Raw genomic sequence first — 14,266 nt, 5'->3', positions numbered from 1 at the left:
TAGCATAGCTTTGCACTCAATTGCCTACAACTGGCATCAGCCCACTGACCTCGCCAACACTGACAGGCAAGCTGGAATGCCTTTCTAGCAATCCATAGCCTGGGCCAGCTGCCTTATGTCAGCGATCACTCTGCCAGAGAGGTCAAGTGCTAGAAGGACCTTGTAACAGGAGAGACTGAAGTTCTAAGGGACTGCATGCAAAAAACAACTTGTGAGGGGAGGTCCAAACAGGCTCCAGAGTTAAAGAGTCATTGAACCACAGTCTACTGTACAGGATGACTTGTCATTCCATTCACAAAGTGAGGGTTAGAGGGTCCATCGTACCAAAGTGAAAAGGCGAAGGTAGCAGTTCTCTTACCTTTTCTGCCCTTTACAGGTCATTGACCTTTTGTAGCACTGGTCTGCTATACTGAGGGTGAGAGAGGTGACACTCAGCACCATTGCCACCTCCCTCCAGATGGCTCAGCTTACTCCCTTCATAGCTTTCTCTCATGCAATCTCAGCAATCACTTACATTGTCATTTGCTCTATGAGGATCTCAAGATTTACATCAGAAAAAAATTGCGGTCAGTGCTTCCACCTTCTTGGTATGATGGACCACAGACTTTAGAACCCATTTCTCAAGTTACAGTGATAGAAATGATCCATAAAATTATAGAATGGGCTGGGGCTGCTTTTCATGAGTTGATAAGGATGAAATGTAATATCTCAGCTCCTGAAAATTCTTCTGTCTGTTGTAAAAAGGGTCTTGAAGAAGCACAAAATTACTTTGGTAATAATTCATTGCAATTCAACATGCTGACTAACGTTGTAAGAAAAACACTTACCCGCTGACCCTCCAGGAAGCTGCTGTCACTTTAAATGCTGCAGATTTTAAAATCCTGCAGCAACAAGTTTTCTCCCCAAACCCAACAAAATCCATCCCAACCCAACTCAACCCAACTCATCCCAACCCATCCCAACCCAACCCAACTCATCCCAACCCAACCCAACTCAACCTAACTCAATCCAACTCATCCCAACCCAACCTAACCCAACCCAACTCAGTCCAACTCAAACCAACTCATCCCAACCCAACCCAACTCAACCCAACTCAACCCAACTCATCCCAACCCAACCCAACCCAACCCAACTCAACCCAACTCATCCCAACCCAACGCAACCCAACTCAATCCAACTCACCCCAGCCCAACCCAACTCAACCCAACTCATCCCAACTCAACCCAACTCAATCCAACTCATCCCAACCCAACCCAACCCAACTCAACCCAACTCATCCCAACCCACCCAACCCAACTCAACCCAACTCAAACCAACTCATCCCAACCGAACCCAACTCAATCCAACTCATCCCAACCCAACCCAACTCATCCCAACTCAACCCAACTCAACCCAACCCACCTAACCCAACTCAACCCAACCCAACTCATCCCAACCCAACCCAACTCAACCCAACTCAATCCAACTCATCCCAACCCAACCCAATTCAACCCAACGCATCCTAACCCACCCAACCCAACTCAACCCAACTCAACCCAACTCATCCCAACCCAACCCAACTCAACCCAACTCATCCCAACTCAATCTAACTCATCCCAACCCAACCCAACCCAACTCAACCCAACTCATCCCAACCCACCCAACCCAACTCAACTCAACTGAATCCAACTCAACCCAACCCAACCCAACCCAACTCAACCCAACTCATCCCAACCCAACCCAACTCATCCCAACTCAATCTAACTCATCCCAACCCAACCCAACTCAACCCAACTCATCCCAACCCACCCAACCCAACTCAACCCAACTCAATCCAACTCATCCCAACCCAACGCAACTCATCCCAACCCAACCCAACTGATCCCAACCCAACCCAACTCAACCCAACTCATCCCAACCCACCCAACTCAACTCAACTCATCCCAACCCAACCCAACTCATCCCAACCCATCCCAACTCAACCCAACTCATCCTAACCCAACCCAACTCATCCCAACCCAACCCAACTCAACCCAACTCAACCCAACTCATCCCAACCCAACCCAACCCAACCCAACTCAACCCAACTCATCCCAACCCAACCCAACTCAATCCAACTCATCCCAACTCAACCCAACTCAACCCAACTCATCCCAACCCAACCCAACCCAACCCAACTCAACCCAACTCAACAGAGGACCAGATGAGGAGGAAGAGGAGGAGGAGGAAGATTATTATGATGATGTTTTACATGGGAGTTGTGCTCTGGCTCACGCAAAAAAAAATCCTGCATATTCTGATGGGCTCAGCTGTGTACCTCATGGGTGGCCAGAAGTCTCGCTGCGTTGGTGTTCTACATTCCAAAAGGCCCTGAGAAATTTGGGGTCATTATGATTGGCATGTATCGTTCATTTTTTGGACTCTGCATACACACAATCAGCCAGTTTCCTCTCTCCTCACAATGAAGTTTTTAGTGCTTAGAAGCCACATGCCAGTAGAATGAAAACAATGCCCTCTGAGTCTGAGTGATGAATAGCTTACGGTGCTCACTTATGTCAAGGAGCATCATAATTTATCGAAGTGTCTCACGTGCATAATAAACTAAACTATATTGTATCATTTCACAATATGGCTGGTGACTTTCCATACCTGCAGAAACAGCAACTGCACCAATAATGATCGAAGGGAAAGACAATGTGAAGCAAAAAACACCAGCTATATAAGATGTTTTTTGTGCTTGAGAAACTGATGATGCAGAAAGAACTCGCTGAAAATACACCTGCCAAGGAATACCTCCCAGAATCTGAAAGAGATTAATGAGAAGCTAGCATTTTAGAACAAAACAAAGACATTGTCCAGGAAGTTGATTATTTAGCAAACACTGAAACATTCTTAATTGCATGATTTCATCACAATATCACAAATACTAGATAATTATAGATGAGCAACTTTTTTTACCTCCCAGTTGTACCTCACATATATGAATACATCATCTCTTTTTCTGTCTACTCTGTTTATTCTAAACACGTTATACCCCTGAATGTTATATTCAACCCCATCCTCTGGATTTCCATCTTATAGTTCCCTACTGCCACAGCAGCCTTTAGTTTCAGCATCTTATTTCTAAAGCTTGTATGTATGTACATTTTATTGTATATTTGCCTCCTATCACATCCGCTAGTCTCTGCTTATTCCTGATTTCCAGTTCATTTGTGTCTCTCTGAGCTTGTACCCACTTGTTGACTACTTTCTATCCTACCATTGGTCTCGTCTGAGACCCTGCTTCCACCCTGTCCTACACCCCAACTGTGTAGTTTAAATAATTTTCTATTGCTGCATCAATGTTCCTCACAGGTCTCTTTGTGCCTATTTGGTTTAATTGTAGCCTGTCTCTCCTGCACCAGTCCTTTTTATCCTGGAAGGATTCCCAGTTATTTATAAAGTTGACATTGATGTACTCATACCATGCTGCTAGTAAATTGTTTATCTCCTCAATTCTTTTTGTGAACTCCCCTTCTTCCCCAAATACTGGAAGAATGTCAGAGAATGTTACTTTTTACCCTTTATCTTGAGTTTTGAGTCAATCCTCATACATGTGACTGTTATTTCTCCCTATGCCATTTACCTCTATGGACTACGACCACTGGATCTCTACCTGTGCCCTTCAGTATTCATTCTAACCTTTCCTCAATATATATTGTTCTAGCTCCAGGTAGACAGCTCACCATCCTGTGAGTTTGTCCTTATGATACACATGGTGATCTACTTTCCTGAGCAAGAATTTCCTATGACTACAATCCCTCTGTGACCTGAAAACTGTGTCTTTGACCAAGCTCTTCTACATGGCTTTCTAATTTCTTTTTTTTCTAGAAATATTACATTCGCAATGTCGGGTGGTGCCTGGTATCTGTTCACTAACATAATCTCTTGGGTAACTTCACAGAGTTTTCTACCTTTCATGCTTCTTTAGTCAGCCTTAATCCATCCAGTATCCCATTTCCTTGGCTTCCTTCAGCACTTGTCCCCCTGTCGTGACAATGCTGGTCCCGATTGTACGGGTCTCCGGCGCTGATCACTGAAGGTTCATTTCCATCTTCTGATGCTAGACTGGCCATATCATTTAGCTGAGATGACTCACTTACTGAATCTAATACTATCCACTTTAAAAAAATCCTCTCGCTTCTGTCTGCCTCTGTAAGTTCCTGTACCTTGCTCTCTAAGGTTATAACTCTTTCTTTAAGTTTACTGATTAACTGACATATCTCTTCACTCCTCTATTTTATTTGGCTTATCATATCTCATTAGTGAGCATCCCACACAATGTGAGTTCCCCTTTCTTGTTGTATTTCTTCTGATGCCCCCTTTTGCATTCATTTTTTTATTCCAGGTGTTCTCCTATCTGGTGCCTGCTTTTAAATTTTACTTTCCTCTGGTGTTCTTATTTAATTTGGCTTATAACAGGTTTTCCTCTTTGTCAATTATTTCCCAAAGTGTTTACTTTCACATCAGTTCCTCTTTACACCTTTAACCATAACTTCTCAAGTGTTCGCCCTATAAATGTATGTCTGCCTGTACAGCCCTATGAAAAAATACTTGTCATTGATTCATTTTTCTTTCCTGCTCCCCTATTATTTTACTTGATTGCTGAAACTTTGCGCTGCTTGGGAAGCTTTGGAGAATTGAGCTCTCTATAATAATTATACCATAGGTAGGATTACTGGAATCTTCTTGAGCGGAGCTGTCCCGTTACCCTTTATTTGGCCGGAATTTTCCTAGTCCCGAGTGTGCGGGTTTGGGAAATGAGCAATCATTTTAGTATTGATAAAAGAAAGCAACACAAATATTATGGAGAAAAAGAGGCCAGAGGTTAAAGGTGGTAGTTAAATTGTTTATCAGAAATAAGTGTTTGACCTTATCCCAGATCTCCACCAATTACATTTTAATGCAGCCACCAGGAAGTGTACAACTGCAGCCCAAGAATTACTTCCTTTCTCTGAATTTTACATTTCTCCTTGTGAGGAATCATCTGGCTTCTGTTCAGGACCCAGGGTTGGAGGAATGCATGAAACACATAGCTCTGAAAACAGGTGTGAGGGGTAGTTCATGTCCACCATTTTGTGACACAACACAATGTCCCAACAGCCTACATCAACAGGCCATCCAGGAGTGGACAATCATATTGTCAGTTTTGCAACAAACTTTGCCACTAAAATGTTAGTTATTTTAATTATGGACTAAATAGAATCATTTTAATACTAATGTTTGATTTGTGAAGAGTTCTAACCATATAAAGAAGGTCATCAATCCATCGGCCGATCTGCTTCACTTCTATTTTACCGATCCATGGACTCTGGTAAAGGTCATTTACCATGGTGTATTTGATGTCTGCAACTGCTGGATTTATAATGGTAAAAGGCACACAAAGCCACTAGTAAGGAAAACAAAATAAAATAATTGCAATTTAATCCTGTTTTACCTGCATAGTCCACATTATCAAAGAGAGTCACCAATCCTTTAAGTATATGATTCTTTCGTCAAGCATCCAGAGATATTTTATGGCACTTTATGTGCAGTAACAGTAGTACAATACAATCAACGAGCTATGGTTATCAGTTTTATTGCCACTACCGATCATGTAATTGTGTAGTTGTGAAGTAAATTGTAATTTTGTATTGAGATGGCTTTTTTGTACTGTCATTTTTAATACCTTATTTAACTAAATTTAAAATAAATCTGGCACGTTTCCTAGAACATCCAAGTTGACAATCAGGCTTCAATTATTTTGGTGCATTGATCTGGTTTTTAAGAAAAAGGGGTAAATTTATGCATAGTGTCAAACACAGTTGCTAAGCACAGTTTAAGGGAGAAAAATTGGGTGGCGCCCCTTTTGGGGCGCTAACGTTGCCAGGGTGCTAATTTTAGCGCCCTGAAAAAATCAGCACCCCTCCGCCAGAAATTCAGTTGTAGCACCCAAAGCAGGAGGTGGAGCGCTACTGGAAGCACTGCACCTCCTTCTTGGGGCGCTACAACTGAAGATCGCGTGCTACGTGCAACAGCGCCACGAACGTTGGCACGTAGCGCCACGTCATTGCAGGCCTCCCTCTCCTGATTAAAGGGGAGGGGCCTAGCGCTGCACGCACCGGGGCCCTGCTAGACCACCGGGGAGCGGGTTGCCGTGAAAACAGCCAGGCATTCAAGAGGAGTGCTAACGAGAGGCGCAAATCAACCCAATTTTCCCCCCCTCAGGCTGTTTCACCTGAAATTTCACATTACCATTTTATAGTGGACTTTTGGTAACACACAGGCCCCAAAAATCTACAAGCTGCGATCATGGTCTATGGGCTCAGCAGGTGATGTAGATGTATGGGTAGATCTCTGACACCCGCCTGCCCCATGCAGCTGGAAAATCTATAGCTTGTCCATTTGAGGGCTCATAATCTCTCCTGAGATCCTAGCCACCTCTCCTTTGGCCTCCGGTATAAGGGCGTCAATTGTAAGATTCGCAATTTTCAGCAAAAATCACGCAAGAAAACTGGATAAAATAAGACTGTTTATTGACCAAAGTAAGCTTGCACAGAAAAACCTTTGATAAAAGGGCATACAAAATGGCCGCCAGGCCCCGTGATCAGTTTCTGAACCATTTTATTTCTGTTACTGCAAGCCAGACAGGCTTGTGGATTGAAGACAGTAAGCCCGCGAAAGCCAGTATCTGGGAACCGAAACTCAGAGGAACAGCATACATATTCAATGGATTACAAGTACAGGAGGGGGCCCATCAAGATATGGGCGGACAATGCAAAATCACTCATACCCATTTATTGTACAAAGGAAAAACCGTTTAGCAGCCATCAAGGAAAATCTCCGGACCGATCAATATGCGAACCGAGCCGCGGTGACAATGCAAAAGACATTAAAAGACATTATCGGCCAGGAAGGCCAGTTTAAGTTATCACCGACTCCGTTACAAGACAAAGCGCCCCTGCAGAGATTTCTGCCCGCCAAAATTAATACAAAGACAGGACTATGATTTGGCGGGAGATAAGACTGTCCCAAAAGAGTATAACTATGGATTGAAAGTCCATCTAAGTTACTTCGGACTTCGGGTTACTTGAACAACTTCACTTGACTGGACGGCGGCTGCTTCTTCTTCTTGGACGACTTCAACTTCTTCGGACGGGGCCAGGATCGGCGCCTCTTCCACTTCGGCAGATGCAGAATCGATGAAAACGTTTTCGTCTTTTTAAAGACGGACGGTTTCGGTAAAAGGACAACGTGGTCGGTGTTCAGCCAAACAAGGCTCGGCCACGACGAGAAGACGACGAGGGTGGCCCGGGTACTGGGGTCGGGAGATCATCGACGACCCAGGCCGACGGAGAAGAAACCCTCTGGAGGACTGGCGATCTAGGCCACAAGATTCTCCCATGTGCATAGCCTGCATCTGGGTCTGCTCCATGAACCCAAATCGACTTAGTGGATCTCAACCTTAACGAGCGCTCATCGAGGCTGTGTCTATCCCACCGCTTCGAGAGAGAGAGAATATCGACTGCGCCAGAAGTTTCCAAATCCACGTGACGACGGAAAGCGGTGCCAAAAAGGCTGCGAACCCCCTTTCTCGCGATTTCGAGAGTGGTGAGCATGATCCCAGGTTCCCCAGGTCGAAACTTAGTTTAGGTATAGGGGAGGGAGTTAAGGGAAATCGTAATGTGTTTCCCCTTTTACGACGTGCCGTGTGTTCCCCATTTCCATAGAGTCAAGTTCATAAATTTGTGCATGATTGTAGTTACTTTAATCTGTGCCTATGACATGTATTTTGTAATGCTTCAAACTGTTTAAAAATAAAAGCATCCATTTCGTGCTATTCAGCCTGGTCTATTGAGTTCTTTTCTCTGCACTACTGTTCTCTGCATCTAAGTCCAAGGTCTAGAACCGTAGGGGGAGTGGGTCGAACCACTCAAGGGTAATTCTTACACGAAGCCTGGCAGGAGGCCAGAACGGGCAAGAGAGCAAGAAAAAAACCCTACACAATCCAGATTTTAGTTAAAAAAATGTTGTCCTTTTTTGGGGGACCAGGCTACTCCCTTGCCTGGACTAGCCATTGGGGCCCATTTGCACCCATCTGGAGGCTGGTCCACCTGATTTTGCTCAGTATACTGACCTCTAGTCTCCTGGCATAGGGAGTTCTCTCCCTGGCTCTACTCCTGGGGTCACCCCTTGAAATGATTGGCTTTGTAAGGGGTGAGTGGAGGTTGATTGAGAAATCGTAGAATTAGCAGGTACCTGGCACAATTTGGTCCCAGCCATTTTCCAGTGGGTTCTATTGGACTCCTTCTGGAGTTACGGCAGGAGTCTAGTGGAACCTCTGAAGGACATTCAAGGTCACTGTATTTAAGTAATGTAGAATAAGACGGCATCACTGTTACTGGTTCCCTGAAATTAATATTGTCATGCTTTGGCTGATTATCCAACGTTATTGTTAATTGCATACGGAATTATAATCTTATCAAAGATACCATTTATCAGGGTTGATTGTAAAAGCATACTTCAATGAGGATCGAAGAGAACTTGTGCATCAACATTTCCCAATCTATCACCATTTAAATAATATTCTGCCTTTCTGTTTTTTCTACCAAAGTGGATAACTTCACATTTATCCACGTTATACTGCATCTGCCATATATTTGCCCACTCACTCAACGTGTCTAAATACAGTAGTGAGAAAGGATATTGACTCAGAAAATCGAGATGTAGAATCAGTCTGGGTGGAGCTAAGAAGCACCAAGGGGCAGAAAACATTGGTGGGAGTTGTCTATAGGCCTCCAAACAGTAGTGGTAATGTAGGGGGTGGCATCAAACAGGAAATTAGAGATGCATGTAACAAGGGTACTACAGTAATCATGGGTGACTTTAATCTACATATAGACTGGCCAAACCAAATTAGCAATAATACTGTGCAGGATGAATTCCTGGAGTGTGTATGAGATGGTTTTTTAGACCAGTACGTTGAGGAGCCAACTAGGGAACAAGTTATCCTAGATTGGGTATTGTGCAATGAGAAGGGGTTAATTAATAACCTTGTTGTACGGGGTCCTTTAGGGAAGAGTGACCATAACATGATAGAATTCTTCATTAAGGTGGAAAGTGAAGAAGTCCAATCCAAAACTAGGGTCCTAAATCTAAACAAAGAAAACTACGATGGTATGAGGAGTGAGTTGGCTATGATAGATTGGGGAGCTTCATTAAAAGGCATGACGGTGGATAGGCAATGGCTAACATTTAAGGAATGAATGCATGAATTGCAACAGTTATACATTCCTTTCTGGTGCAAAAACACAAAAGGAAAGGCAGCCCAACCATGGCTAACAAAAGAAATTAAGGATACAGGTAGACTATCCTTTATCCGCACTTCCGAAAACCGAAAACCTCTGAAAACCGAAAGTTTTTTCATGGAGCGTAAGTCATGCGCACAATATGACCCGAGTGGCGCAAAACATGACCCGACACGGCTGATGCTTGACCCACGCAGGTGTGAGGCGTCAGTTGTGTCTCAGCGCTGTCACACGTGCACCTGCTGCTCTCTTTGATATTTGTTGGTTTTTTACGATTTTTGAAAATGCTAAAAAGAGCTGCAGATACCCCTATGGGTAACCGTGAGAAGCAGAGAAGGAAGCATCTCTCATTATCGATATCACAGAAAGTGGAGTTATTGCAGAAGCTTGATCGTGGTGTGTCTGTGCGACGTCTTACTGAAGAATATGGTGTGGGAACTACCACCGTATATGACTTAAAGAAACAGAAAGACAAGTTGTTGAAGTTTTACACTGACAGTGATGACCATAAACTAATGAAAAGTAGGAAAACATTGCATAGGGCAAAAAATGAAGATCTTGACCGTGTGCTGATTGAGTGGATTCAACAACGAAGAGGTGAACGTGTGCCACTGACTGGTTTGATGGTCATGAAACAAGCTAGAATATACCATGACGAACTGAACATTGAAGTTGAGTGTGAATATTCAGAAGGTTGGCTGCATAAATTTAAGAAGCGTCATGGTATAAAATATCTGAAAATCTGTGGTGAAAAAGCTTCTGCTGATCATGAAGCAGCTGAAAATTACATAGACGAATTTGCCAAAATAATATCTGATGAAAACCTCGGTCCTGAACAAATTTACAATGCTGATGAAACAGCTCTGTTCTGGTGCTACGTTCCTAGAAAAACATTAACAACGGCTGATGAGAGTGCACCAGCAGGTTTTAAGGACGCTAAGGACAGGTTGACTGTTCTTGGGTGTGCCAATGCTGCAGGCACACACAAGTTAAAGTTGGTAGTGATGGGAAAAAGCCAACATCCGAGATGTTTGAAAGGTGTATGCAATTTACCTGTGCATTATTATGTGAGCAAGAAAGCATGAGTAACCAGAGGAATATTTTCTCACTGGTTCAATAATCACTTCGTACCAGCGACACAAGCTCATTGCAGGCAAGTTGGACTGGAAGAAAACTGCAAAATTTTATTGTTCCTGGACAACTGCTCCGCACATCCCCTTCCTGAATTTCTTGTGAAAAGTAATGTTTTCGGCATTAACTTTCCCCCTAATGTGACATCTTTAATACAGCCTTGTGACCAAGGAATTTTACGCTCCATGAAGAGCAAGTATAAAGACTTTTTTTGAACTGTATGCTTGATGCAATCAACAGAGGCATAGGAATCCAAAGCTTCCTGAAAGAGTTCAATGTTAAGGATGCCATTTGCGCAGTTGCTAATGCTTGGAACGATGTTGATAAACCAACATTAATAAATGCTTGGCACAGACTTTGGCCTACAACGATGTTTGATGAAGATGGACCTGCAGATGAAGATTTTGAAGGATTTCCTGTCAGTCAGGCGAAGATGATGATATTAAACCTCCTTACTTACGCCAAAGGTTTATCATCCGAAAGTGTAAATAAGTTAGAGGAAGCTGACATCGAAGAAGTGCTGAACATTGACAATGATGCACCTGTTGTGCATTCGTTGAGTGATGGGGAAATTGCTGAAATGGTGTTAAATAAAGACAAGCATGAGGATAGTAGTGATGATGATGATGATGACATTGTGAACACAGGTGAAAAAATCCCCATAGACAATATGGTGACAATGTGTGATCAGTTAATTGCTGGCCTTGAACAATGTGCATTTATCAGTGAGCAAGAGATTATGCAAGTTTACTCAATTAAAGAGAGACTGCTTAGACAGAAACCAATGTTAATGAGACAGATGACATTGGAAGAAATCTTTAAAAAGGCCGTCTGTCGTAGTGCTGCTTCATCACTTGAGAATCCTGTTCCTGGCCCATCTTCAGATGTCCGACTCCAACCTGATGACGACGATGACAACCCTGATGTACCCTCTTCGCCAAGATCCTCAAGCCAGATGTAATGTACCTTTACTGCATGTATATGTACAGGTATTTAGCTTAGTTTGTACCTGTATATGTTTGAAGTTTTGCTGAATGTTTTCCTTACAAATAAACTGCACTAGAGTATTTATGGTCTACATTTCTCCCACTATTTAATTTACCAAATTATTACTGTACAAATAAACTGTAATACTATTTATAGTCTTTATTTATCCCACGCAGTGTGAATATTCATAAGGTTCGCTGCAGAAATATTAATGTGTTTGCTTACGGGGTGCTGGAGGAGGGGACCGAGTGTAACATATCAAAGTTTGCAGATGATACTAAGATGGGGGGGAAAGTAGTGAGTGAGGAGGACATAAAAAACCTTCAAGGGGACATAGACAGGCTAAGTAAGTGGGCAGAGATTTGGCAGATGGAATACAATACTGGAAAGTGTGAGGTTATGCACTTTGGCAGGAAAAATCGTAGAGCAAGTTATTATCTTAATGGCAAGAAACTGGAAAGTACTGAAGTACAAAGGGATCTGGGGGTCCTGGTGCACGAAACTCAAAAGGTTAGTATGCAGGTGCAGCAAGTGATTAAGAAGGCCAATGGAATGTTGGCTTTCATTGCTAGGGGGATAGAATATAAAAATAGGGAGGTATTGCTTCAGTTGTACAAGGTATTGGTGAGACCGCACCTGGAATACTGCGTACAGTTTTGGTGTCCATACTTAAGAAAGGACATACTTGCTCTCGAGTCAGTACAAAGAAGGTTCACTCGGTTAATCCCGGGGATGAGGGGATGGACATATGAGGAGAGGTTGAGTAGATTGGGACTCTACTCATTGGAGTTCAGAAGAATGAGAGGCGATCTTATTGAAACATATAAGATTGTGAAGGGGTTGGATCGGGTGGATGCAGGGAAGATGTTCCCGATGATGGGTGAAACTAGAACTAGGGGGCATAGTCTTAGAATAAGGGGCTGCTCTTTCAAAACTGAGATGAGGAGGAACTACTTCACTCAGAGGGTGGTAGGTCCATGGAATATGCTGCCCCAAAAAGCTGTAGAAGCTACATCATTACATAAATTTAAAACAGAAATAGACAGTTTCCTAGAAGTAAAGGGAATTAAGGGTTACGGGGAGCGGGCAGGAATTTGGACATGAGTCTAGGTTCGGATCGGTCATGGCCCTGTGGGTAGCGGAGCGGGCCCAGGGGCCATGTAGCCTGATCCTGCTCCTATTTCGTGTGTCTAATTCTGTTAGATTCAGGAGATGGTTCCGTGATAGTGAATTGGCAGTTAGGATCAGATCAGCCATGATCTTATTGAATGGCGGAGCAGGCTCGAGGGGCCGATTGGCCTACTCCTGCTCCTATTTCTTATGTTCTTATGTTCTTAATACCATTCCAAAATCCGAAAAATTCCGAATTCCGAAACACAGCTGGTCCCAAGGTTTTCGGATAAGGGATAGTCTACCTGTAGTATTAGATCTAAAGAGGAGTCATATAAAGTTGCCAGAAAAGTAGCAAGCCTGAGGATTGGGAGCAGTTTAGAATTCAGCAAAAAAGGACCAAGGGATTGATTAAGAGGGGAAAAATAGAGTATGAGAGTAAACTTGCAAGGAACATAAAAGCGGACTGTAAAAGCTTCTACAAATATGTAAAAAGCAAAAGATTAGTGAAGACAAATGTAGGTTCCTTACAGTCAGAAAGGGGAGAATTTATAATGGGGAACAAGGCCATCGAAATAGTGGATGCATTGATTATCATCTTCCAAAATTCTATAGATTATGGAACAGTTCCTGCAGATTGGAGGGTGGCAAATGTAACCCCACTATTTAAAAAAGGAGGGAGAGAGAAAACAGGGAACTACAGACCAGTTAGCCTAACATCAGTAGTAGGGAAAATGCTAGAGTCTATTATAAAGGATGTGATAACAGGACATTTAGAAAATATCAATGGGATTAGACAGAGTCAACATGGTTTTATGAAAGGGAAATTGTGTTTGACAAACCTACTGGAGTTTTTTGAGGATGTAACTGGTAGAATAGATAAGGGAGAACAAGTGGATGTGGTGTATTTGGATTTTCAGAAGGCCTTTGATAAAGTCCCACATAAAAGATTAGTGTGCAAAATTAAAGCACATGGGATTGGAGGTAATATAGTGGCATGGATTGAAAATTGGTTATCAGACAGGGAACAGAGAGTGGGAATAAATGGGTCTTTGTCGGGGTGGCAGGCGGTGACTAGTGGGGTATCGCAGGGATCAGTGCTTGGGCCCCAGCTATTCACAATATATATCAATGATTTGGATGAGGGAATCAAATGTAATGAGGCAGAAATTCCGATTGCTTTGGGTGGGTACGCGCTGTGTACTCACCCGTAGGGACATTGGAAATGCCAGTTTCAGGCATGCACTGTGCATGCACTGGATACCGGCATTTCCGATCTGTCAAGAAAGCTCTTGACAGATCGGATGCCTTCCCTGGAGAAGGGCCTCTGCAGGTGGAGAGTTCCATTTTTTGGAGACCCTCCGCCCGCAGAAAACACAATTCTTGCGCTTGTAAAAGATTATTCCACTGATTTATCATTTAAAAATACTTCAAAGAAAGGTAAGTTTATTTTTAGCCCCGTTAAAAACTTTAATTATTTTTTTCAAATATTTAAATTTTTGTTTAAAATAGTTAATTTATGTAATTTATAGTCATTTAAAAAATATAATTAAAAAAAAATTATTTGAAGTTTTACTTATGTTTTGGGGATGATCTCTATTCATAGATTTGACAAGTCTTCCTTTCAAATCTATGAATGGAGATTCCCTGCTCTGATTGGCTCCCCATGACCCACATGATCCCAGGGACGCTGCGAACTACCTGCGCCCCTGGAATATGTGGGCCCTGCACAC

The 14,266-nt window shown here is 42.9% G+C and overlaps 1 protein-coding gene across 1 annotated transcript in view; it reads right to left on the bottom strand.

Annotated features, from left to right (window-relative positions):
• LOC147111675 (high affinity choline transporter 1-like) overlaps positions 1–14,266 on the bottom strand; it is a 45,450-nt gene that overhangs the window by 10,150 nt on the left and 21,034 nt on the right. The window contains exons 5-6 of the mRNA XM_085999924.1: positions 5,264–5,407; positions 2,629–2,782 (exon numbers count right to left, since the gene is read on the bottom strand). Coding sequence (XP_085856050.1) covers positions 2,629–2,782; positions 5,264–5,407 — 298 coding nt within the window. The remainder of the gene's footprint in view (positions 1–2,628; positions 2,783–5,263; positions 5,408–14,266) is intronic.

The sequence above is a fragment of the Somniosus microcephalus genome, chromosome 10 (assembly GCF_052327205.1).
Source record: "Somniosus microcephalus isolate GS21.2 chromosome 10, FLI_Smic_1.0, whole genome shotgun sequence".
In the NCBI taxonomy this organism is placed as follows: Eukaryota; Metazoa; Chordata; class Chondrichthyes; order Squaliformes; family Somniosidae; genus Somniosus; species Somniosus microcephalus.
Note: the sequence above shows the minus strand (reverse complement) of the source record. Positions and strands in the feature narration are given on the sequence as shown.